The 25901-nt window shown below is 35.8% G+C and overlaps 1 protein-coding gene across 1 annotated transcript; it reads left to right on the top strand.

Annotated features, from left to right (window-relative positions):
- The first annotated feature begins 1970 nt into the window (after positions 1-1970).
- Positions 1971-13993, top strand: LOC121331284 (polycomb group RING finger protein 1-like). The gene is made up of 9 exons (XM_041278576.1): positions 1971-2086; positions 4291-4396; positions 5367-5519; positions 5799-5870; positions 5980-6085; positions 8974-9013; positions 12978-13064; positions 13475-13555; positions 13806-13993. Exons 1-9 carry the CDS (start codon positions 2000-2002, stop codon positions 13854-13856), a joined length of 783 nt encoding a protein of 260 aa, XP_041134510.1. The 5' UTR covers positions 1971-1999; the 3' UTR covers positions 13857-13993.
- The last annotated feature ends 11908 nt before the right edge of the window (positions 13994-25901 follow it).

Below are 25901 nucleotides of genomic sequence, written 5' to 3' on the forward strand. Positions count from 1 at the left end.
GGTCCGGTTGCAATATGTGGAGCTGGAGTTATTAATTTTACAGTTAATTATAGTACTATTTTTTTAGATTTATATAGTTAGCTTCTCAGTTTCAGAGAAATTTATATTTTTTTTCCTGTTAGTCATGGTGTTAAAAAACAGATCTCAATTCAGATAAATACGGTAATTTCAAATATTAGTCTTTTAAAATCTGAAAGAAAATAACTGAAAAAGGCACATCATTTATTATCACTTTAAATTTCCTGTTCAAGTCCCACTTCAGTCCAACTTCAAGTTCAACTAGTTTAAGGCTTTTATATTGCAACTGTTTCTCAAGCCAGACACCCTAGTCCAACTTCATACCAAAGTCTGACTTTTAAGTCCAGTTACTATATAACACTCTATGCAGTGTCTCTTAGTTGTGAGTCCAGGTCCTTAAATCTTCCTGTTGTGGCAGATAATGCCATCCTTGCCAGCTCAGGGTACAGGCAGTGTCAGTATACTGGCCTCCTTATTTTAAGAATCTGACAAGGCAACACACTGGCAAAAACTATCAAGGCAACTGCAGAGCCATAGCCAGCCAAAAATCAGAGGTCCTTGCCATGCACTGCTGTGGCGACACTGTAGAAGGACCTATATATAAGGCATATTTATGTATGGTAAGTCAATGTCTATCGGCAGCAAGCCCCAAAACAAATACCTAAAATGATGTAATAATATTGACAACCTCGGTCCTCTAAACTATTGTATTGTATATCCATCCATCATTAACTGCTTAATCCTTTATAGGGTCGTGGAGAGCTAGAGCTTAACCTGGCAGACACAGGGCGCAAGGCAGGACTACACGCTGGATGGGATGCCAGTCCATCACAGGGCACCACACATACACAGGGCAATTTAGAGTGACCAATCAACCTGAACAGCATGTCTTTGGACTGTGGGAGGAAACCGGAGTACCCAGAGAAAACCCACGCAAACATGGGGAGAACATGCAAACTCCACACAGACAGACCCCTAGGCCGGAATCGAACCCAGGACCCTAGCGCTAACAACCATGCCACTGTGCCGCCCTATTGTATTGTAAACTACAGTTTACAAGCTGCTTACACTAGTGGTTTAGAATTGGAATATTAATAACCTGGGTTCGCTAAACTGCACACTACCATGGGAATGTATTATTCCTAATTATTAGGTCGGTATGTACTTCTTTCTAATCAACATTATTACTTTGCCTCACCTTATAAAGAAGTTGCTAATATTAAGCCATGGCCGTTCAGAAGCCATTTGAACACGTTAAAGGTTATGGTGGTATGAACTGAGATGTATGGTGTCGCTGTAGTCTGCAATGACAGTAAAAGATTTTGAAGAGCAGAGGATATATTAGCGGGACTTGGGAATTAATGTATGCACACAACAAAGGATGAAATGCATTTTATTTTGGAGCAAAGCAACTAAAGAGCCTAAATACATAATTAGTATGATTTTAACCGAGGCCCGTGCCTCATAGCTGGCTATGACCTTGAAGTGTATTGTAATTTAACCCCCAGTTACATCATTGTTAATCCAGAATGGTACTGTTTTTAACTGTTTATTAGATAGTTTGAGTGTCATTGTGTTAAACCTTGCCTACAGGGTTATAACTATTATGTTAAACTATAACATAAAAACATTATTAATCACTGTATTAAAACAGTAAATAACTGTTTCGTGAATAACTTTTCCAAATTACTACTGTCTGTGACACGCTTGTAGAATGCGTTTTTAACACGGGACTTTTCAGCAATGCACGTGTAACTTCAATCAATGCATGGAATAAATATTGCAAAAAAAAAAAAAAAAAAAAAAAAAAAGCCCATAATGTCGTTAAGAAAGTAATTCCATTAAAGTTGCTTTACACCATGAACCGAATCCTCAGAGAAAACTGAAACTTTACTCGATTTGCTTCCTTTTTCCCTCGGTCGCTGGTAATGGTTGTTATGACAACACAGTTCTAATCCGGAAGTGAGGCAAAGTGCCCAAGATGGCGGCGCAGGGACCAATGGCGATTGCTATGCGCCTGAGAAATCAGCTGCAGTCGGTGTACAAGCTTGACCCGTTACGGAATGAGGTTAGTACCAAGCAGTATTGGGTTTCTCGCCAAGTGGTCAATCCAGTTCAGAATTAAGAGCGTTAAAGGAGGGAGTCATTGGGTTTGTTGAATGTGTCGCGGCAGCCATGGACAGGAAAGCTGTGTTGCTTTGTTGCGCATGCGTGAGTGGGAGAGTTTCTGGTGTAGTGCGTAATAGATGCTCTTGTAGTGCTATTACCAACTGTGTTATTTGTTTAAGTTCAAGTACTGTGATTTATTTTCAATACATGAATACTAATTAAAACATTATAGCTCTCAGGAGGCAATGCATTTAAATTAGATGGGCATTTTATAATACGTCACTGTAACTCACTCGAACAAAAAAAAAAAAAAAAAACAGTTCTCCCGTTTTGACATGCTGTAAGGGTAGCCGTACGGTACTGCACAATACATAGCTAAATATAGAAATAATATTGTAATATTAAAATGTAATAACATTTATTTGATTATAATAAAAGTATAAAAAAAGACTAACTGTATTATTCCCGTTATGTAGTCTTGAAAGAAAATAACGGAGATACTCGTCGTCTCACTGGATGAGCAGGATTGTCTTGGGCTGCTAACCCACCCACTCACTGAGATCGTCTAACCAAAGGTCGAAGCATCTTTAGAAACGTAAACGAAACTCAAATTCATCTAATATCGCCATGAAGTTGCTAAACTACTACTGTCCAAGCAAATGGTCTGATTTTAAATGCTTACATTTGTCGAACAGGCTACGTAAGCGTTGTAAAGGGTTGCACAGCAGTAGCATGGCCCACTGTGTCCTGCTTGTATGTGTTGTATTTACTTCTTTAGACTAACTTTTTTATGTGAAATGCGTCTGCTCATATAGTTTAAACAGTTCCAGCTAAGGGCTTAGTTAATGTAATGCATTATTATTGTTGGCAGTGATTAGCACACTGCTCGTGTCTAAATTGATACAAATCTAGCAGCCAACTGGATACCGTATAATGAAACAGTATATGGCACTTTTTTTCACTAAATTGGTTTAATGATCTTAACACACAGTTTAAGAATATTTTACTAAAAGTGATATACCGGTACGCAAACGGAACGCTTTATTTATGTTATGTTTAATGTTTTTAGTCGGGGAGTATAAAGCACATTTCTAAACAGTAAATTACTACCTGAAAACCAGTTTTGAAAAAACGTTGCCATCTGTGCGCACTATACAATGTGTCCTTTTCAATTTCTAAAGCATGTTGTCTTACCCATTAAAAGTAACACTGTAAGTATTAGGATGTAATTGTCAAAAATCACCTGTACCATGTTCAACAAAAGAGAACTGCAGTATAGCATTTTGTTCTCATTTTCTAATGACCTTCGAAGTTCTTGGAACTGCAGCATATCACCTCAAACTCTGCAGAAATAGAATATGTCCAGCAGTCACAGTATGCTCAGTTGTGAAATATAGTTCTCCTTTTGTTTTTATTATGTGTGCACAGTCTTTTGCAGTCTGCTTTACTGGAAAACTGGCCTCTATTGACACAAAATAGGCCTACAAAGGTTTATTCTCGGTGGTATAAGTATAAGTTTCTACAGCTGTAAATGTTAAGAAATGAGTATTGTAGATGATGATAGTGAGACCAGCTAAACATGTCTGTGATTAGGTGTCATGTGCAGAAAAGCCAGGTACAAGGTGCTGCAGTAGAAGGTTTTATTGCCTGACCAAGTTTCCATTCTATTGGTGGTTAACAAAATAAAAACACTAAGAAATGCATTTATTTACCTTTTTATATTATATGAGTGTAATATTCATTTATGGGTGCTTTAAAACACATGGTTTTAATCTAAACCACACTTGTAACTATTTTGTCATTTAAATTGACACTATATTAACTTCATACAGTGTCTGTAATAGCGATTCCAATTAACAATCTCAAAGCACATCTCAAATCAGCATAGTTTAGATATTTCATTTCTTTATCTGAAGCCCTAAGAAGTGGACTTCAGTTGAATTTAAACAGGTTCCCCTTGGAATACTGTATTTCATTTTTAAATCTAGCTTTTTATTTTTGAGCGATTTAATTCAAAATTAGTGGTCTGCAAGACCAATAATTGCAAGTACATTCCTTCCCTGTTTGAGCATTTATTTCTACTCTGAATTATTGCATAGGCCTGTAGTTTTCTAGAGCAAATTAATTGTGGAGTACCAGGGTAAAATATTCTTTTCATTGCAGGAAGAAGTAAAAGTGAAAATCAAAGACCTGAATGAACATATTGTGTGCTACCTGTGTGCTGGCTACTTCATTGATGCCACAACCATAACAGAGTGTTTGCACACATGTAAGTATTGTCTTTGGGGGAGAAGTCATGTATGCAGCATGACTAATATATTTAATAGGAATCATTGTCAGCCTAGTACTCCAAAGTTCTTAGACCATAAATTAAATATATGTTCATGCATTTTTCTAGTTTACAAATTAACACTTTGGAGATTAATAAATAAATGAAAATCAACACTTTGTAATCATTAATCTTTTTTTTTTTTTTCTTCTTGGGGATGCATATCTTATGTAATTTCTTCATGATATTTAATCATTTTTACTAACTTTGCTGTAACTGTAGGGGGGAAAAGAAATCACACCAATAAAGAAACATATGTAAAAACTATAGTGATGTTAATTGTTAAAATGTAGTATCACTTAATGTCAGGTATTTTCTGACACCCACAAATACTGTATTTTAATGTCTATTGTACAGTTTATGCACCTAATTTAATTGTATTGTAATACCATTTTTTTTTTTCCTCAAATGTGTCAATTTGTTAAATGATACTGAAATATGAGACATGCAAAGGGAAACAATTAATTTTTTTCTCACAGATCAATAAATAGTATTGTTACATGGAGGGCTTAATTTTTTTTTTAACCTGCTTTCTGAAATGCACATTCCTGCATTAAGATAGAGTGCAAGGAAGAGGGGACTGTAACGTGTGCAGTAGCTCCCATTTTTTATTTCTTAAATATAAACTAAAAGCTCATGGAAGCAAAACATTGTATTGTTGCAAAATTCATAAAATACTTTAAGTAATCTGAAAGGTCTTCTCTACAAAAGACGTTCTATACTCAGTAAATTCTTAAAAAACAAGCAATTGTATGTATAATGATCTTACTAGTTTAATATTACAACTCTGATAAGCCTTTGCATTTGGAATTGAAAGAAGAAATTGGGGTTTATTTAGTTGCATCCGATAACGATGAACAAATAAACCATCATTAATGTGTGTGTTTTTTTTTTTTGTTTTTTTTTTCAGTCTGTAAGAGCTGTATAGTGAAATACCTTCAGACCAGCAAGTATTGCCCAATGTGCAACATCAAAATCCATGAAACCCAGCCACTTCTGAACCTGAAACTGGACAGGGTGATGCAAGATATTGTCTACAAATTGGTGCCAGGATTGCAGGAGAGTATGTATTCCGATAATGTCTTTCTTTTATGTTGTTTTGATCAACTTCTTTAGTAAGTAGATCAGTCGATGTGGCGCACCACATTACAGGTCTGGCTGATACTGGCAGTGATCAGTTTTGCACCCTCTGCAGTACTGTAGGCAAAGCCACAAAATCCAGTAAAGATAATATTAACCATGCACAGGCAGTGAAGACATACACTAGCCAGTACAATTAAGTTGGTCCAAGACGACTGATTTACTAAAACATTTTAGGAGCTTGTATATTTTTATTGAACAGGTGAGGAAAAAAGGATTCGAGAGTTCTACCAGTCACGTGGTTTAGACAGAGTTATTCAGCCAACAAATGAAGGTATGTAATTTGGATGTTTGGATTGCTTGTCATAATCGTATAATTTACTTGTTATAAATGTGACAGTGCAAAAGAATAATCTCTTCATATTCTCAATTCACTTTCCTAGATTCTGTACCAGACCCAGCAGGGTTGCCGTACACCGGCTTTGATCACTCAAAAGCTCATTACTACAGATATGATGAACAAATTTCCCTTTGTTTAGAAAGACAAAGGTAAGTGGAGTCCCTTTCTACCATGGTTCTTGTTCTTTGTTATTAAGGACCAGTAGAGTTTGTATTTATTTATGTATGTATGTATTTATTTAAATAGTCCATTCAATAAAGGTATAGGGTTTTTCCAGCTCAAGTGGACCAAGGGGGTTTATTCGACCCCTTAAATCAATACATTATATTGTTTTATTTGAAAGTCCTTTAAAAAGTCTTTAATGATACAAAATACTTGTCTAGGTCTGTGATGCACAATCTGGCGCTAAAGCTCCACTTCATTTTTGTATTCCTCCCAGCTCCTCAAACTGTTAAATGAACCTTTTTGTACCAGGTCCTGCTGTCGCAGGAAATAAAATGTGAGGGAAAAAAAACAAAAGCTTGTGGAAGAGTATTTCCTAAAAGAAACTGTTGACTGTCAATTTCTGGTCATCTTTTTGTACAAATGTGGCATCGAGAAACTGGGTAAAAGTAAATGTTCAACTGAGAAATTTGCATTGTTATTCAATTTATACTTTGTGATGACCAGTTAGATTTACTGCATTACATTTTAAGAAGGCAGTACAAGGTCATATATAGCTAGAAACTATTGTTTTGAATTTTCTCAAATTTTCTACTGTTTAGTGGTTCTTTCTGATTGGAATAAAGGTGTAGATTGACTAGACCATCATGTTAACAAACCAGTATGAGAGATGCCATCCCTTTTACCCAGTGTCACCAGGAATGCTTTTGTTTTTGTTCACAAACAAAAAATCATCTTATTTGTATTTATTTTTAATATAGTAATACCTCCAGTCTTTTACCAACAAAAAAAATGTAACCGGTTATATCAAGGAATTCTGGAAGAGGCACTAACTATGCTTCACTGACTCTTACAAGCTGTCCACAATGATTACTTTCTTGATTACCTTGAACCGCACTGAAAATAAGCCTGGACAATCAATAGCTGTTACAGAAAACAGAATAAGATTAGCTATTGACTTTCTTGTCGCAGACTAAACTCATCTCTCAATCCAGCATGTGTGAGTCAGCTGTGTTGTGCGGCGGTCGATAATTTTTAAAAACAATCAGTTTGGATTTGTTACATTCTCAAAACAATGTCAAAACTGCAGGTTGAACTTTACAAAGGAACAACACGACTCAGTTAAGTGGTTGAGCTAAAAGGTCATTTAATGCTCAGGTTATTCTGTAATGACTTTATTTTTTTTAAGTAGTTATAACACCTATCGTACAATACACTGATCTTGGCAGGTACTTTATGGTGTGTAATCTGGAATGCCTAAAGATCAGGTCCTTGTTCAGAGGCTCATTCCCCGAAAGCAACTTTAACCTAACCAGTCATAACTCCAATCACTCCTGAACTGCTATTTGAGTTCACGAATGATTGATGGAGGTTGTAATGCATAGTGGGAACGTAAAGACTAGGGGTGATTCTTAATATTTGAGTATTCTAAATACTTTTTTTACTTTGAATACATTAGATGCCTTAGATGTTTCTTTGCTGTTACTGTTGATGTATTTATCTATGTTGCCCTATGTGTGGTTGTTGCAAATATGTTCTAAGGACCTGTCACTGTTATGAGTAATTAGAGGTTGAGTATTTAGGTATTCTAAACTTTTATTCTTGGTTTATTTGACTTATCTTATTTTTCAGCATTCCCCCACCTAGTAAAGACAGAGCTTAGCAAGGGCTGCTATCAGAGGGTAGTTGCTTAGAATTGTCAACAGCACCTCATACGCCCTTGTAGTCGCCTCGTTACAATAAATGTTCACATAACTGAAATCCTGCCATTGTTTGATGCCTTTACTTCCATTGCAATTCCATTTTCTCACTTTTGTGTTTGATTCGTTACGTTATTTTTTAGTTTACAGAATATGTCCTTGTTTATTTTCTCATAAGCAGTGCATTATTTGTTTGCTTTACAAGAAAACTGTCATTTATGTATAGGCTACTCCATAAATTAGTTTCAAATGTGTTTCCCGACAAAGCCCTGAAGAAGCTATTCAAAGGTGAATGATGCACGTGAACGTTACGGGAACGAGCAGCATTTTCACTTGGGGTTTTGGAAAATGCACGTCGAGAGAGACTTGAAGCAGCCGCACGTTCATCACAATGATTGTGAGCTCCAAGTACTTCTGTTATCAGGAAACCAGCCCCTGACCTGTTTTCTGTTTAACTTTATTAATGGGCATTTTAATGGACTTTTCCAAAATCCATTTCAGTCTTTAAAAGCATGTCATTCAGAGCTGAGTGATACACTTCCCACTACTACTGTGGATTTCCAGGTAGAGCAACAATTAATTGTATAGTAAACTAGTTACTACTTTGTTTGATTAACAGTTAAAAAGTTACAGAACCTAAATAATTTGTTATTAGCCTGTTTTAAATGCTTAAATATGAACAATTACTAAATATAAAGTTCAATATAGAGAAATGCAGACAATACAGTAATTATGCTTCGCAACAAGGGCAGCTTGTATGGGTTTCCAGATAAGCTTTTGCAACTGCTAATACCCTATAAACCATTTAATCTTGCAACTTCATGTTTTTAGTGTTATGAAAATCCATTGCTGGAGTTGTACAGTGGAAATTAACCCCTTCACTACCACACTGTTTTGACCTTTGGTCATATTTATGATACAGGCCACAAGTTTTGACATGTTTCTCTTATAGTTGGTACAAGATGTATTCTGTAATTCTCTCAAAGTACCATTCAACAAGATGGCTCTTTTTCCACATAATAATTTTGTTATGTTTATAACCCATTTCATTTGATAAGACATTTCCCTTAGATTATTCCCCTGTGGATGGTTTGTTTGTTAAAAACTTCAATTTCTAGTTTGCTGTTATACAGGAAGTTAGTTGCTAATTGTTTTTTTGTTTGTTTTTTTTGTAGCTCATCAGGTGGGAAAGACAAAAACAAGTTTACTCTTCAGGTAAAACTATTATTTATTTAGTTATTTATTTATTATTATTTTTTACTATTTTTCAAAGTTTACTTTGGTTTCCTTTTGTAGTTGTTGCCTGCTAAATCCACATTAAGCAATTGTATCTTCTGGGACACTAACATAGAATCCCATTTCATTTATTGGTGTCAAACACCTGTATATACTTTTGTGTCATTGGTGACTTTCACATTAGTGGGGCAACAAAAAGACAGTCTTCTGTATTTTGTCAATGTCCAGTTAATCACTAGCTGAAATTGTTGCTACAATGTACTGTACACTGCCCATTACAAAATTGACTGTTATTCATTTAAAAATAAAATCTTGTAGTCAAATGTTGAGTTTCTAAAAGGGGAAAAAATAGAGGCTGTTGATGTTTGCGGTATCTGGCAGTGTTTACATAAAGCTAAAAGGTCTCAGTTCCTGCCACCAGAGGTCACAGTGAACACCTCTGTATATCCACAATTCTCATTATGATTGTATGAAAAATGCACTGAAAATGTTTGAAGAAAAGGTTACTGATTTAGATAACTGATTTTTGATAACTACATTTATCTACTTAGTTATGACCCTATTAATTGTTCCACAAGCTCGTGTGTTTAGTATTTGTTTTTACGCTGATGAAGAAATCTAATGTGTCCCAAAATGTATAGGAACTGCTATTTTAAATATATTTTTTATAGCATTCTAAATTTCTATTTTCAATTTAGGTTTCAGTGTCTTCAGTATTAAACAAGCCAACTACTGGTATCAAGTAGTGCTTGTTTAGGTTTTTGCAGTACAATCATAGAAGTTAATTACTTGCATTATTTTTTGTAATATTTTTCCAGTTTTAATAACCACAAAATACACAAACACAACTATTGTCCAATTTAAAAAAAAAAAAAAAAAATGGAAGTGTATATAAACAAAGACACACAAAGCAAAGCCCAGTATTACATGAATATAAAACATTTGCATCAGACTTTATATTGTTGGGCGGGGGTGTGGATGGGAGGCTGGGGGTGAGAATACACTCTGAATTAGCCAACTACTGGAAAATGATTTCCAAATGTGTGTACAGTTTTTTCCTGGTGAAGTATTACAGAAGGCAACTTTTTTTTTTTTTTAATATATAGTCATGGTTCCTTTTTATCCTTAAATGAGTGATGGCTTAAAGTTGACATTTATAATACCAAATATGAAACATGTCACATGCTTTGTAATACAAATTGCAAATTATTATTTTTTGTATTATTTTTATGTTCACGAATTGTGAAAATGTTTCCTGTAATAAAGAAGTTGTCGTGTTTTCTCTTTAAACTTAAATAACAAAAAAACACAAAAAAAAAAAAAAAAAAAACATTTGCCAAGAAAGCAAACGTTTGATGAAAAACCCAAGTGATGTAATTAAGATCCAGGAAAGAAAGGTTTCTCTTGAAGTCAATGTTTCTGTTTGGTTCTTGCGATATTGCAGTGTGCCACAGCACGGTCTCCACTGGACTCTGCTTTTCCCCAGGGAGGTCAGTTCTCATTACCTTCTACACATTTTCATTGACGGGGAACACAGCCATGGAGCACAGAGACCAAACAGGCAGTAAATCAAAAACATTTAACAGCAAATAGATACAAACTCAGCAGTTGATCTAAAGCCAGGGATGGTGGGGAGAGGTCAGGAATTATTGTAGCAGTGGACTCTGACTGATGGGAGTTTATTGATTTTAGTGTTATGCAGCTTGTTGCAGTAAATGTCATCATTCCCATGCTGTCAGGATGCTGCTGCCTTCTCCAGGCAAGGGGGCTGGGGGATAAAAGAGTAAATAACATCAGCACTGATGCATGCTTGCCCACAGTCTACACAGGAGCAGTATGAGCCATTAACAGACTATTTTACTGAGAAGTTACAGTATTGCGACTTGACAAATACTGCTGTAATATAAAGATTTAGGTGTGCGTTTCAAATTTAATAAATTCCTAAGTAAAGTGGTAGCTAGCAAGTAGCTGATTTGCTTACATGTTTGTATACAAAATGATGTTATTTGAAGCTACATTTGTAAAAAGCACAGGGATATTATAAAGTCATGCTTTAGTCACAAAGCACTGAAATTTGGTAGCTGTGATGTGTCCTACATTGACACAACTTCCACTGTGGCCCGTCATTATAAATTGTTGGTGTGCTGTAAGGAAATAGCATATCAGGTGGCAAGTTTGCCTACCAAAAATTATCTTTGATCAAAACCATGACATGTAGTTGGTCTATGCCAGTCAGAAAGTGGTAAAGATGGCTACAAGGACACTGGGGACAAATATAGTTGGTATCAAGGGGATTGATAATCAAAATGAGCAGGCAACAAGTCAATTTCAGATAAAGCTTGAATTAGTATTTTATCATAGCTTTGTTTTTGTTGCACCCAGTTCTATTGATGCAACAGTCTTTATTTCTTACTTAGAATTATATTAATTTACTTTATTATGGGGTGTGCAAACTAAGCTCTCTGATTTGGTTCCTAGTGATCACGTGACTGTATATCTAATTTTGTAAATCACATACGTATTTATCCGCCTTCAGCTTTTCGAATAAACCAGTTTAAAATAATGCATAACTCTAAATCACTGTATACAATAACTGAGCAGATTTGATTTTTTCTGAGGACTTTCTATTGAAAGATGAAGGGGGGAGGGCATAAACCTGAAAACAGTAACAACTGTAGAGTTAAATACGAATTTAAGGGAGTTTTCGGTCAGAAATGTGAAACGAAATACTGCGTTTCCAGTGTCCTTGGGCTAAGAGCAGGGGTAAACAGACATCTGACTAGTGTAGAAGTTGGAAGAAACATAAATGTGATTTTAGAAAGCTACAAAGTTATAATGCTCTCTCTCCTGATCCAGCTGTTGGACTGGTTTGTAAAGTATAGGTTTGGTGTACAATTTTATTTGGTGAGACGTGGTAAAGAATGACCAATATCTTTAATAAGAAATTCATTTGAAATAAAGCACGATGAACATGGCTTACATTATGAGTCTGCATTTTAATGGAGACACACAATCACAACATTTACTGAGCAAAACAAAGAGAGCCATCACAGATTTATATTTTTAAAAATTATCTCGCCAAGACTCCAGCAGACACTACCACTTTTATTTGCGGCTGAAAAAATAAATCCCTAACAACAGTTACAAGAAGATACCTGGTATTGAAGCGAGATTTTGGGTGTAAATTTTCTTGGAGGCATGGTGTTGCGGGGCGTAGGTGTGAAAGCAGCCTGAGAAATTACTGGCCAGCCTCCGTTCCAAATCGGAAACAGTGGTGTGCTGCCTTAGCGGGCAAAAAGGAAAGTGAAACAGCCTACAATGCCACAGCTTTTAACCACAGCACATCTGCGCCACATACAGACCTTACAAGCAAACCCACCGGTCTTTTAATCTTTAGAACTTTACAAATAATGGAAAGGTGCAATATAATGTAAATAAAGTAATGATTGAATGTAATTGGATTAATCTGAACATTTTGAACGTTGCACTTTTTTTTTTATCTGTATTTGTGTTTTCTTTTAAAATTAAAATGACAAAAAATAGAATGAATAAAATGTCTTGTGGGACTACTTTTTTTCTTTGCTGAAAATATTGAAAAAATTTGTATATTTTTTAATCAACACATATATAATTGTGGTGTTTATGTATTTGCCTGTTTTATAATAGAAATAACAGTTTGTGCCTCACAACACACCCAGTGTGTCCGGATATTTATAACTACCATTGTGTGTTATTGCTTACAGTCCTTCCTAGAAAGATGGGGGGGGGGGGAATGCCCAGATGTACGGGGCTACATGTTAAAAGTGACAATTGTGGGTTGTGTGTGCGTGTGTGACATTTTGTGTGTGTGTGTGTGTGTGTCTATATATATATATATATATATATATAATATATATATATATATATATATATATATATATATATAATATATTCTCTTTTGTAGCAAAAATATGTCAGGTGTTCTTCAAGGGCAGAAGTTAGACACCTAAAGCGGGTCCTTTGTCACAAGCTCCATGTAGATCGACATCAGGTATGGGGAGTAGCAGTATCAGTTCTAATGCTACATTGTCTTTTTCAAATCTTACATTTTTTTAAATGTGTAATTTAAAATGGTATAAAATTCAAAAGAAAGCAGTCACGCCTAGCAGGTAATTATGTGATGTATTAATGTACTGCTAACACAGCTTCGTAATCGATGGTGTTGTTTGCACAATATTTAAACTTGTAATGCAGTAAATGTATCCAAATGTATTTTGTGTTGTACATTCAAAATCCCTTGCAGTTAATGTCAATAAATACATTATTTAATCAAATATTCCTTAATGAATCATTTATTTATTTTTATTGTTTTTAACTAAAGTCTTAACCTGGTAGGGAAGTGTTTGTTTGTTTGTTTTACCCCCATCTTATTGTATTTTATGTATTTATTTTTACTTGCAGGTGCAGATATTACTCAATAATGAGTCATTGCCTGATCATATGACTATGAAGCAACTATGGCTTTCACGTTGGTTTGGCAAGGTATGAAGACATGATGTGGCTTAACTTTTGTGTGTGTTTTAATACAGATTGTTGTATTGTGTCTAATATAGGCTCTAATAACGTACAGTAGTGTGACTTTGTGGCGTGAGAGGGACTTGATTCATTAAACATTTTCAGTTACTGTCCAGTTACTGATTCACAACGTGACCATGACTGAGTTGTCTGACCTGCTATTATTTTTCAATCAATATTTCAACTGATAATATATTTTTGTTTGTTTGTTTTTTAGTCACCTCCATTGGTTCTTCATTTCAGCATCAAGGACAAGAGAGGAAGATAGAAATGATTTCCCTGTGTAAAGTTTGTAGGAAAATTTAATACTTAGTGTACATACTCTGTATTTTACAAATTCTATTTGAATTATAGTTCTGTAAATATAAATACTTATTTGTTTTATGTTTGTTTTATTTTTAAATAAATTTGTTAACACTTCCAATCTGCATGTGTTTCATATGAATTTATCAGTGAAGAAAACTTTTAGTGCTATTGTTAGGGCATCATTACCCCACCGACATTCCACAGGTTATTTTGAAGTATTTTAAACGGAGTATAATGGAGAGCTGAGTCTTGTCTGTGGACATTGTTTTGATGCCTCAGCTGCATACTTGAAGGTTGCACTGTGGCAGGGACACTTAATTTATATTATAGCTAATGCTGACTGCATTAATTATGGGTGTAGTTTATTATTACTTAAGTCACATATAAATTAAAGCCTAAAACCATTCTGGGTCATCCATTCAGGATGCACCTTTCTCATATTTCAGGAAGTCTTTCATTATGTGAAACTGGCAAAATGTTCCGAACCTCACTGTGTCTAATAAGGCAACAATGAGTAAAATGTTTTAACCAAGTTTGCCACTGCAAAAAAATCTGTTGGTGAGAATAATGTAGGGGCATTTTAACTTCCATTCTTTTTTTTTCTTGCAAGAGAAACTTGACTCATTCTTCCTCTTGCATAGCTTAACTCATGAAATGGAATGGTGCCCTGTAATTTGTCATTGTATGCAAAAGAACAAGAATTTTCAAAGCTACAGAAAAAAAAAAAAAAAAAAAAAAAAAAAAAAACTACAGAATACCGTTTACAACTGTGGAGTCCTCAAGAACAAAGACTGGCTTAACTTGAAATGTCTTGTTCTTCCCCAAATCTTCAATTTATTGCAGAGATGAAGTGCCAGTTAAGGAGGAAGTCAACGACTGTACCTCTCTGCACAACCAACACGTGTTTTTATACTTGTCCGTCCTTGAAACATTTTTCTCCATTAGAGTAACACTTGCCTGCATTTCTGAAACTTAGAGCCACACCAACACTTTTTCTGTTTTTTTTTTTTTAAAATACGGTCAATTCAGTATTGCTGTATTTAGTATGTTAATTAATGACAATATTATTCTGTGCTGAGATCAAAGTCTACCAATATCCCCTGGAAAGTCTAAATATAATTAGAAGCATTTAGTTTTTCACCCAGTGTTCCTCATTTTGAAACCAATGCCGCTGAACTAGCACCACATAATGAGTCAGTTCTGTATTTTTTGCTAAAGTGATTAGTAATGAGTTTTTGAAGGGTGAGATGACACAGCCCCTGTGGCCTCAGGGCATGACTAAGGGTACATTATGCATGCGCTCCAGTTTCTGCACTCATGTCATGTTGCTTCATAACAGCCTCAGGGATATTACAATGTCAATTTCAAGATCTTGGGTAGACAGCTGTTCTCTGGCCAGAGAAAAGCTTTCTCTTAAATGGAAAAAGAACAGACCATTGTGAAGACTTTAGTGGAGCTCAAGTACATGTTGATTGGTTTCCTTATTCAAAACATAGCATTTAAATATAGCCTACTTATTATGATTCCTTTTTGCTTTGCAACTTAGAAATCCTCTGTGGACCTTTATTATGCTTGCATTATGGCATTTACAAAACCAGGCAGTATTACAAGTCACCTCTGTTATAGCCTATACAGTGTTATGAAAAAGTATCTGCCTGGTCTGATTTTCTGCATTTTTTCATATTTTTAACACTGAGTGTTATCAGATCTTCAACCAAAATCTAATATTAGATAAAAGGGACCCTGAATGAACAAATAATACAAAATTTTGATATTTATTTATTAAAGAAATTTATGCAACACCCAATGCCCCCGTGTGAAAAAGTAATCGCCCTCTTAGACTCAATAACTGTTTAACCACCTTTAGCAGCAATAACTACAACCAAACACTTCCTGTAGTTATTTATCAGTCTCTTAAAGCACTGTGGAGGAATTTTGGCCCACCTTCATGCAGAACTGCTTCAACTCGGTGACATTTGTGAGTTTTTGAGCATAAACTGCTTGTTTCAGGTCCTGCACAACATGTCAGTGGGGTTTAGGTCTAGACTGACTAGGATTGCTGGATTGTAGATGAACATTCTTAGAGAGTATAAAAGGCTTAGGCACTACCAATAAGTGTGGGAAAAGGTAAAGAGCTATCTGAAGATGTTAGGCAGAACATTATTTATTGTCATAAAGCTGGAGAAGGATACAAGAAGATTTCCAAACATTTGAGTATCCTAATTTCATAATGTAGGTGATATGAAGTATCCCTTTTAAAATACACTATATATATATATATATATATATATATATATATATATATATATATATATATATATATATATATATATATATATATATATATATATATATATATATAATTTTTTTTTTTCACCTACTAAGACCAGTTCTAACTTTTCAATGATCCGGGTGGTGAAGAATCCTTTGAATTACGTAAAATTGATAAGAAAACTTACGGTCACAAAACTTTCATTGATCGTGTGGGAAAGTAACTAAACACCGTCCTTATGATTTGTTCGGTAAAGACATTGTTATATGGGATGTGATATACCCTACACATATAATAATATATTCATATAGCACCTTTCATAGTGGACTACCATCACAAAGAGCTTTACAGAGGTAGGCTGTGAACTGCATTATAGGCAGAGTAATTTACAATAGGACATTGATTTAACCAAATACAGTAAAGAGATTTTTTATTGATCTGCCTCTCTTTAGAGCATTAAAATCTTTGTCAAATTGGTTGCTTTTGTGCAGGAGAATCCACTTCTAACCAACACGTCCTAAGCAAGCGCATAACGGCTCTGTTTTATTCTCTCATGTCACTTTTGTTTTGGCCACTCAGTCAATCGCTGGGAAGCTGAAAGATGGGCAGCAGAAAAAAAATATGTGAGTAGTGAGTAGGTTTGATTAAAACACTCACAACCTCCAAACCCTTGGGGAGGGTATGGGTTGTCCGGCTTTTACGGCAGCCATAGTAATGACAGAGCTCTCTAATAAGGATGGATTCAAAATTGGGACCTTGGTCTGAATGAAATCTTTCAGGGCAGCCAAAAGGCTGAATAATCTGGTGCCATAAGATGTATGCCATTATAAGGGCTGTCTTGTGTAGGCACTGCCCAAGCAAATGTAGTAATCAGGTTTGTAATCACTGAAATGTTGTGGTACTGATCTGAGGGTCTACTTAGTGTAAGAGAATCTAGAGCTACAATTCCCAAAGGGGCTGTTGCTTTGATAGAGACAAAAGGAGCCTTACCCTCCAGCCTCGCCTTCCATAGGAGACAGAGTGGACATGCCTCAAGCCAGCAAAAATTCCAGACCACTAAAAAGTCCTTCACAATAGTGACAGGATCTTCTCCAATCTAAGGTGGCCAGAGTGTTCGAATACTGTCCTGTGGGACGACAAGTTGTGTGAACATCTCACCTGTCCCATAGTCCTGCACCTTCAGAGATCACATCCTCCTTTAATTCCAGGTGTCTCCACTGCTGCAATATCTTCAAGACATGTGGGGGTTCATTTTACCTTTCGGCAGCTGTAGGGGTGCTGGCCCTCTTCAAATAGCTCATCAGTGATCGTAGGGTTCCAGCCCCAAGTCTGACATGTCTGTCCTTTGAAGCCGCTCCTACTGCCTCACCCTGATGGCACGTTGGGTCATCTAGTTGTCCTGCTGGTAATGCCTCTCCCTAAGAATGGGGTCCATTGGTTTCTTCTAAGGGAGGTCTGAAAAACACATCTGCATTAGTATTCTCACAGCCTGGTTGATGTTTAATCTCATAATCATAGTTCACATAAAAATCTTTGTTCTACTGCACCCAATTTAGCAGTCTGCAGCTGAACCAAAGGATTATTATCGGTGTGCACAACAAACTTCACACCCCACAGATAATCTTTAAATTCAGCTACAGTCCATTTTAAAGCCAAAAGATCCAATTTAAAAGAACGGTAGTTTGCATCATTACATTCATCTGGGTGCAGACTACAGACTCTAAATAAGCAAGAATAGGTGCTTGTAACAGCTCTTGCTTTAAGCATTGAAAAGCTGCTTCATACTCTGGAGTCCAGTTTATAGAAAGAGACCTCCGTCCCTGCTGGTGGCCTGTGCCCACCAACAACTCATTCAGAGGCCAGGCAATCTTCAAGAACCCATTAAAAAAGAATCTATAGTAGCCTACAAATCCGAGGAATGAGTATACTTGCTGTACAGTTGGGGGCTCCCAATCATGTACTGCCGCCACCTTCTGTGGGTCAGGGGCCACACCTTCTGTGCTGACCAGGTCCCCCAAAAAGTGCTGCATCAGTCATTGGAATGTCACTGGGGCATTACATAGCCCAAATGGTATTCTTTCAAATTCATAGATGCCGAAAGAAGTAGTAAAAGCGGTCTTCTCGCGGTCCCTGGGGTTAACCTCCACCTGCCAGTAGCCGCTGGCCTGATCTAATGTGGAATACCACTCAGCCTGGGTCAAACTGATCAGGGAGGCCTCAATTCTAGGGAGGGAGTAGGCATCCTTATGCGTTACTGAATTCAGCTTTATGTAATCAACACAAAAGCGCCATGCTCAATCCGTCTGTATCACACAATTTGTGCTGCCCATGGAGTACAGCTCTCTCTTATAACACCCCTTCCAACATACCTTGTAACAATGTCCTAATTTCCTTATATAGCGTAGGTGGGACTGGTCGATACCTCTCCTGCATCGGTGTGGCACTGCCCGTAGGGATCTGATGCTGCACAATGCCGGTCCTCCCATCTCCTCCTCTTCTCAACTGTGTGGTTAGGCTGGGAGGCAAAAAATAAAGAGTTATTTCCAACAAGCTGCTATTGTTCATTCCTAAGATCGCCTATTTGGAACCTAGACAATCATCTTTTACAATCACCACCCCATGTGACGGAACCTTCACACCTCCTACTTGGAAGTCAGCTACCAAGTAGCCCACAAATGGAATCTTAAGTCCATTGTCAGCACGTAACACCAGCCATGAGAAGCCTGCAGAATCCCTCATACTTGTACTCTTAAAATACTGATTAAAAAGGCCCTCCCTAAACAAAGTGACCTACGAGCCTGTGTCCAAAAGACAATGCACTTTAACTCCATCCACCCAAACCTCCACTAGGGGGCATGTACCTACAATTGCCTCTTGAAGGGTTTCAATAGGGTTTGCATGAGATTGTCCAGTTACCTGACCCACGGTGACAGGAGAAGCTACTTTAAAGCTGGCCCTGAAGAACTTTGGTGACAATATCTGGATAAATGCCCAGCTGAACCACAAGCATTACAAATTGGATGTCCTTGTGTATCCCACCTATTACTTGACCGAACAGGAAACCAATTTTGGTTAGCTAAACCTCCCTTTGGCCTACTTGCAGGTGTATCTCTCACACAGTTTATTGGGGAGAGCTGCCTAGGAGGTCGCTGAGCCCCACCCCGCAACTCACCAAGCAGGGTTTGTGTCAGTTCAGAGATCTGCCCTTGGACCTCTTGTAACAGCTCTCTTTTAAACTCTTGCTTCCAGTCCAGTTGTGCAGGTGGCCGAGTAGGATTGGGCTTCTGTACAGCAAAGTAGGCTAGTGGAATCCATCGCTCTCCTTCCTGTTCACTCATGAAATAATGCTTCCACCTTTACCTCATCAAAAGACATCCTCTCATTCCACCGAACTTGTCGCCGCAACTCCTGTCTCAGCACCCCATCTCGTAGACTCATGATGAACTGGTTCCTCAATAGCAGGTCAGCTTGCTCCAGGCCTGTGGGGTACTGCCGTCATAATCTGGAGATCAGCTCCCTAAGCCGGAGGGAAAAGGCTCGAAAAGACTCATTAGAGTCTTGTTTACAATTTAAAAAAGTTGTTCTTAATGCTGCAGTGAGTTCTCTATCGCCATATCGCTCTTTTAAAATACCAAAAATCTTTTCAGGTGTATTTTTATTACATTTATCAATAGCAAGTATTTCTCTCTAAAACTCAGAGTACAAACTCAGCTTTTTGTTCTTTGAGTACTATTGGGAGGATCTCATCGGCCTCAGGGGATTTGTTTATTTTAAGAGCACGTAGTGTTTGCAGTTCCAAGTACTCTTTCTGTGTACTTTGTTTTTGGTCCCTTTTAAACGCTCTGTAAAGTGCCTTTTTTCGCTGAACATTTTATTTAAATTGATCTATTAAACCATTTTGGCAATTTTGTTTTAGATTTAGATTTGTCTACTTTTGGGATGTAATTGTTTTGCACCTCTAGTACTACATTTTTAAAAAACAACCATCCTTTTTCTGTGGATGTTTTCTCTATTTTACATATTTAATAGTTTCTCTAGTTTTCTATTATTACATGTCTAAAATTGAAAGCATAAAAACTTTACGCATTTTTTCACATCTGCGAAAAAAGTTGTAGACGGATTTATAAACGTGTCACACATATATATATATATCTATATATAAATATATATATATATATTATATATATATTATATATAATATATTATATAGAGATATAGTATATATATATATATATAGATATATATATATATATTATATATATCATATCATATCATATATATATATAGATATATATATTGACTGTGCAAAAGTTTTAGGCAGGTGTGAAAAAATGCTGTAAAGTAAGAATGCTTTCAAAAATAGACATGTTAATAGATTATATTTACCAATTAACTAAATGCAAAGTGAGTGAACAGAAGAACAATCTAAATCAAATCCATATTTGGTGTGACCACCCTTTCCCTTCAAAACAGCATCAGCTCTTCTAGGTACACTTGCACAAAGTAAGGGATTTTGTAGGCATATAGTCAGATGTATGATTAAACAATTATACCAAACATGTGCTAATGATCATCAATTCAATATGTAGGTTGAAACACTATCATTAACTGAAACAGAAACAGCTGTGTAGGAGGAATAAAACTGGATGAGGAACAACCAAACTCAGCTAACAAGGTGAGGTTGCTGAAGACAGTTTCATATACCATGGCAAGTTTGAGCACAGCAAAAGACACAAGGTAGTTATACTGCATCAGCAAGGTCTCTCCCAGGCAGAAATTTCAAGGCAGACAGGGGTTTCCAGATGTGCTGTCCAAGCTCTTTTGAAGAAGCACAAAGAAACAGGCAACGTTGAGGACCGTAGACGCAGTGGTCGGCCACGGAAACTTACTGCAGCAGATGAAAGACACATCATGCTTATTTGCCTTCGCAATCGGCAGATGTCCAGCAATGCCATCAGCTCAGAATTGGCAGAAAACAGTGGGACCCTGGTACACCCATCTACTGTCCGGAGAAGTCTGTTCAGAAGTGGCCTTCATGGAAGACTTGCGGCCAAAAAGCCATACCTCCGACGTGGAAACAAGGCCAAGCGACTCAACTATGCACGAAAGCACAGGAACTGGGGTGCAGAAAAATGGCAGCAGGTGCTCTGGACTGATGAGTCAAAATTTGAAATATTTGGCTGTAACAGAAGGTAGTTTGTTCGCCGAAGGCCTTGAGAGTGGTACATGAATGATTGTCTGCAGGCAACAATGAAGCAATGTGGAGGTTTCTTGCAAGTTTGGGGCTGCATTTCTGCAAATGGACTTAGGGATTTTGTCAGAATTAATCATCTTCTAAACGCTGAGAAGTACAGGCAGATACTTATCCATCATGCAATACCTTCAAGGAGGCATCTAATTTGCCGCAAACGTATTCTGCAGCATGACAACGACCCCAAACATACAGCGAAAGTCATTAAGAACTATCTTCAGCGTGAAGAAGAACAAGGAGTCCTGGAAGTGATGGTATGGCCGCCACAGAGCCCTGATCTCAACATCATAGAGTCTGTCTGGGATTACATGAAGAGAGAGAAGCAACTGAGGCTGCCTAAATCCACAAAAGAACTGTGGTTAATTCTCCAAGATGTTTGGGCCAACCTACTTGCCAAGTTCCTTCAAAAACTGCGTGCAAGTGTACCAGGAAGAATTGTTGCTGTTTTGAAGGGAAAGAGTGGTCACACCAAATATTGATTTGATGTAGATTTTTCTTCTGTTCACTCACTTTGCATTTTGTTAATTGATCAATATAAACTATTAACATGTCTAATTTTGAAAGCATTCTTATTTTACAGTATTTTTTCTACACCTGCCTAAAACTTTTGCACAGTACTGTGTGTATATATATATATATATATATATATATATATATATATATATATATATATATATATATATAGATAGATAGATAGATAGATAGATAGACACACACACACACACACACACATACACACACAATATCTCAATATCCCTGTGCCGAGAAGGGTAAGATAAATAATGGTCAGTAACAAAATGCAGATATGTTTTAACAGAGTAATATCATATGAAGCATGTTTATTGTTGCAATAAATTGTATCGAATCTTAACCCTTACCATTACCCCTCAATAAATGCACATAGTTTTAAATAGGTAACTGTCTACACCTATTGGTCAATTTCACCCAAAAAGTTTTGTTTAAGGAATTTACCACTTGTGCTTTCTACAAAAATACATCACTTAGGGTTTATTTATTTATTTTATTTTTTTAGTTAGGTAGTTTTTTAAACAGATGCAATAAAACACTAGAGAGAACAACACAGAGAAATACAATATAGAATTGAAGGTGGAAGAAAAGGAAACCCAAGGTGAGTGAAAAGAGAATGTGCATAAAGCCACATTAACTCAAAAGCTTATTGAGGAACAGGGCAGAACATTATTCCAAGTATTCTACTGTACTCTTTGCCCAGTCATTATTTCTTCATAAATGGGTTGGTTGGAGGATAGGTGTACATACTGTTACTATTATTTTATGTTTAAACATGAATTAAGACAGGCTTTTTTTTCCCTTCTTTTTTTTCGTTATTTTTTAAAGATTTCCTTATACATCTATTTATTTATTTATTTATTTATTTATTTTTTACCTTGTTAATACTTTTTCTGTTCCTGCAACATGCATTATCATTGGCTAACTTCCATTCTGGGGCTAGCTGGAATGTCTTTTCCTGTAAGGTTTACATTGTTTGTCTTTTTAAAATGTGTTTTAATCTGTTGTATTCTTTCTTTTATAAATATATCATCAATATGAAGAAGTACACAGAACACCCAAATTTCCTTCCTGTTATTTTAATACCAGTAATATATGTTTAAAGAATATTTTCATTTAACTGATAATAAATTATGGAGAATATATGACTAAAATATGAATGTATTTTTCGAGTCTCTTTGAAAGCTGGTAAATTACACATTCTGGTCTAACAGTGCTAATGAGGCCGAGTGATTCCAGCACTAAGCAATTGAACTACTTATTGCTCTCTAAAACAACTTAAGTTAAAATTGATTTCAGATTGCGACACTAGATGGGAGTAATGTATCAATTTCTAGTCAGCTACATTGTCATTTTTTTAAAGATTTAAAATTAAATGGTATAGATCAGATTTAAAACAAGTACTAGTATGTATAGGAGAGCCTAATGTATACTACTTAACGTTTAAATAGATGTTAAATTAGATGTTTTGTTTAATTCTCAAAAATATACATCGATTGAACACTCGATATGAACATACGATTTTTATAGTCCAGCTATCAGGATAGATGACTAAAATGGCAGCGTATATTAAACCAACATTTTGATAGGATTGAAAAAAAAAATAGTTAGCTACAACAGTTATTATTATTATTATTATTATTATTATTATTATTATTATTATTATTATTATTATTATTATTATTATTATTATTGTTGTTGTTGTATAACAGTTAAAAAAGACGATGCCATTACTACGGTAATTTGTTTTCAAAAGTTTCAAACGCAAGTTTTGCGTAACATTAATAATTAGATATATTAAAGTTCTCAGAGTTTCTAAAAATTCTTTAATGAAATACTATATATATATATATATATATATATATATATATATATATATATATATATATATATATATATATATATATAGATAGACATCTATCAAAGTTGTTGTTCCACAAGGTTGCCTTTTAGTTAGTTGAACTAACATATGAACTAGTGTTCGGTGCACGTCGCTGCGGTTATACAAATTTACTTCAAGAGCACTCGTGTGTATAATATATTAACACACACACACACACACACACACACACACACACACACACACACACACGCGCGCGCGCGCGCGCGCGCGCGCACGTTTGGACATTTACCACACATTTATAAACAGAGGTGCTGTTGTATTTAAAAATAAATAAATAAATAAATAATTATAAAGGACTTTGATTAATATGCAGTGCAAGTGTAGTGGGAAAGAGAAGTGGAGCTTTAAAGGAGGATAATTAATCACTAGTTAAACCAAATTAATACCAACAGGAGAGAGTGTCAGGAAGCAACCGCAGAGTTAATCATCCAGAAAATGTAAGAGAATAGGAGGAGCTAGTGTTATATTTATCTGGTCTTATACTGCATGCGGCTTCTGCAGGCGTTCCAAAGAATAGAACTGCACGCATTAAGAGTGGAACTATTAAGTGTAGTCATGTTGTAAGCAAATACACACTGCACTTAATTAACACGACCATGTCTCTTACAGTAAAAGACATGCATTACTGCTCTAATTTGTAGCGGTTTAAAACGACCAAGAAGCAACTTAGTTTGAGGAAGAAGCAGTTAAATTATTGTTATGAAAACGGCATTCCTGGAGTTTCTTGTTAACCTTATATTGGTTCATACTGCTACAATTACTGTATTCCTCATTTAGAATTTAATTGTGCTCTTGATAATAGGTCCACGTAATAACAGGTATGGTCCTGAAGACATTAGCGGATAACAATTGCCAAGAAGTGTTTCTTGTGTAATTGTCAATGGTTTGTCTAGTTTATGGTGGACACACACACACACACACACACACACACACACACACACACACACACACACACACACACACACACAACTTTAACAAGTGAATGTAATTGTGTGCAGTGTCGGCTCATCCTGCTTTGTGTTGACTGGCTGATTTGAGTATTTGTAATCTCCTTGCTTTACAAAGCAAAATTACACTGACGAACAGTTCTGTGCAACGATGCAAATGGATTGTTTAACTGAGGTAAAAATAAGGTGACACACAGGGAACCATCTGAGTCTTTAAGATGCAATATCACCGACAGTGACTTGCACTGGAATAGAACCGAATTTCGCAAAAGTTCACCATACAAGAAGCATATCAAAATTGTATGTTACAAAACAGAAAATAAAATGAAATTAACAGACTCAGAACTTCTCATTTTATAGTAGGACAATCATCATCATCATCATCATCATCATCATCATCATCATCATCATCATCATCATCATCATCATCATCATCAAGACACGCGGTGTTTATATAAAAATGCAAAGATGCTAGTCAGAAAGTTAATACACGCGTGCTTGTTTGCTTTAGTTCAGCTTATCCAAGTCTTACAACGCATGATATAGAGAACATTGACAATTTAAAAGAAAAACAAAAGGAACGGGTAACCATTGAAGTAAAGTTACTAGGGTCACTTCTATGTTATGCATGCAGGGGCAGAATTGTCAAGACTAAAGCCTTTAAAATGATTCGATATCTTGGCGCTGTATCCTCTTGCTTGTAATTTCTTACTTACAGCTATTAATACGGGTAATTAAAGGCAAAAGATTCATAATACACATTTAAAATAAACTAGACTTTTAACATTTTAACAGTTATTTATTCATAAATAAATAAATAAATAATATTAATTCTGCGATTTGGATTGACTAAAGGGGGATTTTATTAATCTTGTTTTTAATTAATCCTTTATTAGCAACATAAAATAAACAAATATAAGATACAAATGTACTTCAAAGACTTTTTTTTTTTTTTTTAGATTTTCAAGTTTGGTAATGATTCATTTTAATTGTTTAAAATTAATATGTGTTTGTGTGTGTGTTCCTTATAGCAACCATTTTTTTTTTAAAATATAACGAAATCATTAGGTAAATTATAAACAGATAGGACCTACATGCCGTTAGAC

This window comes from Polyodon spathula, chromosome 2 (genome assembly GCF_017654505.1).
Source record: "Polyodon spathula isolate WHYD16114869_AA chromosome 2, ASM1765450v1, whole genome shotgun sequence".
Taxonomy (NCBI): domain Eukaryota; kingdom Metazoa; phylum Chordata; class Actinopteri; order Acipenseriformes; family Polyodontidae; genus Polyodon; species Polyodon spathula.

What these genes read in the sequence shown, in the direction of transcription:
- LOC121331284 (XM_041278576.1), top strand. Translation starts at nt 2,000, where the DNA reads ATGGCGGCGCAGGGACCAATGGCGATTGCTATGCGCCTGAGAAATCAG. An exon ending in TATTCAGCCAACAAATGAAG is followed by an intron (nt 5,871 to 5,979) that starts GTATGTAATTTG and finishes TCACTTTCCTAG; the next exon opens with ATTCTGTACCAGACCCAGCA. An exon ending in AAAACAAGTTTACTCTTCAG is followed by an intron (nt 9,014 to 12,977) that starts GTAAAACTATTA and finishes TCTCTTTTGTAG; the next exon opens with CAAAAATATGTCAGGTGTTC.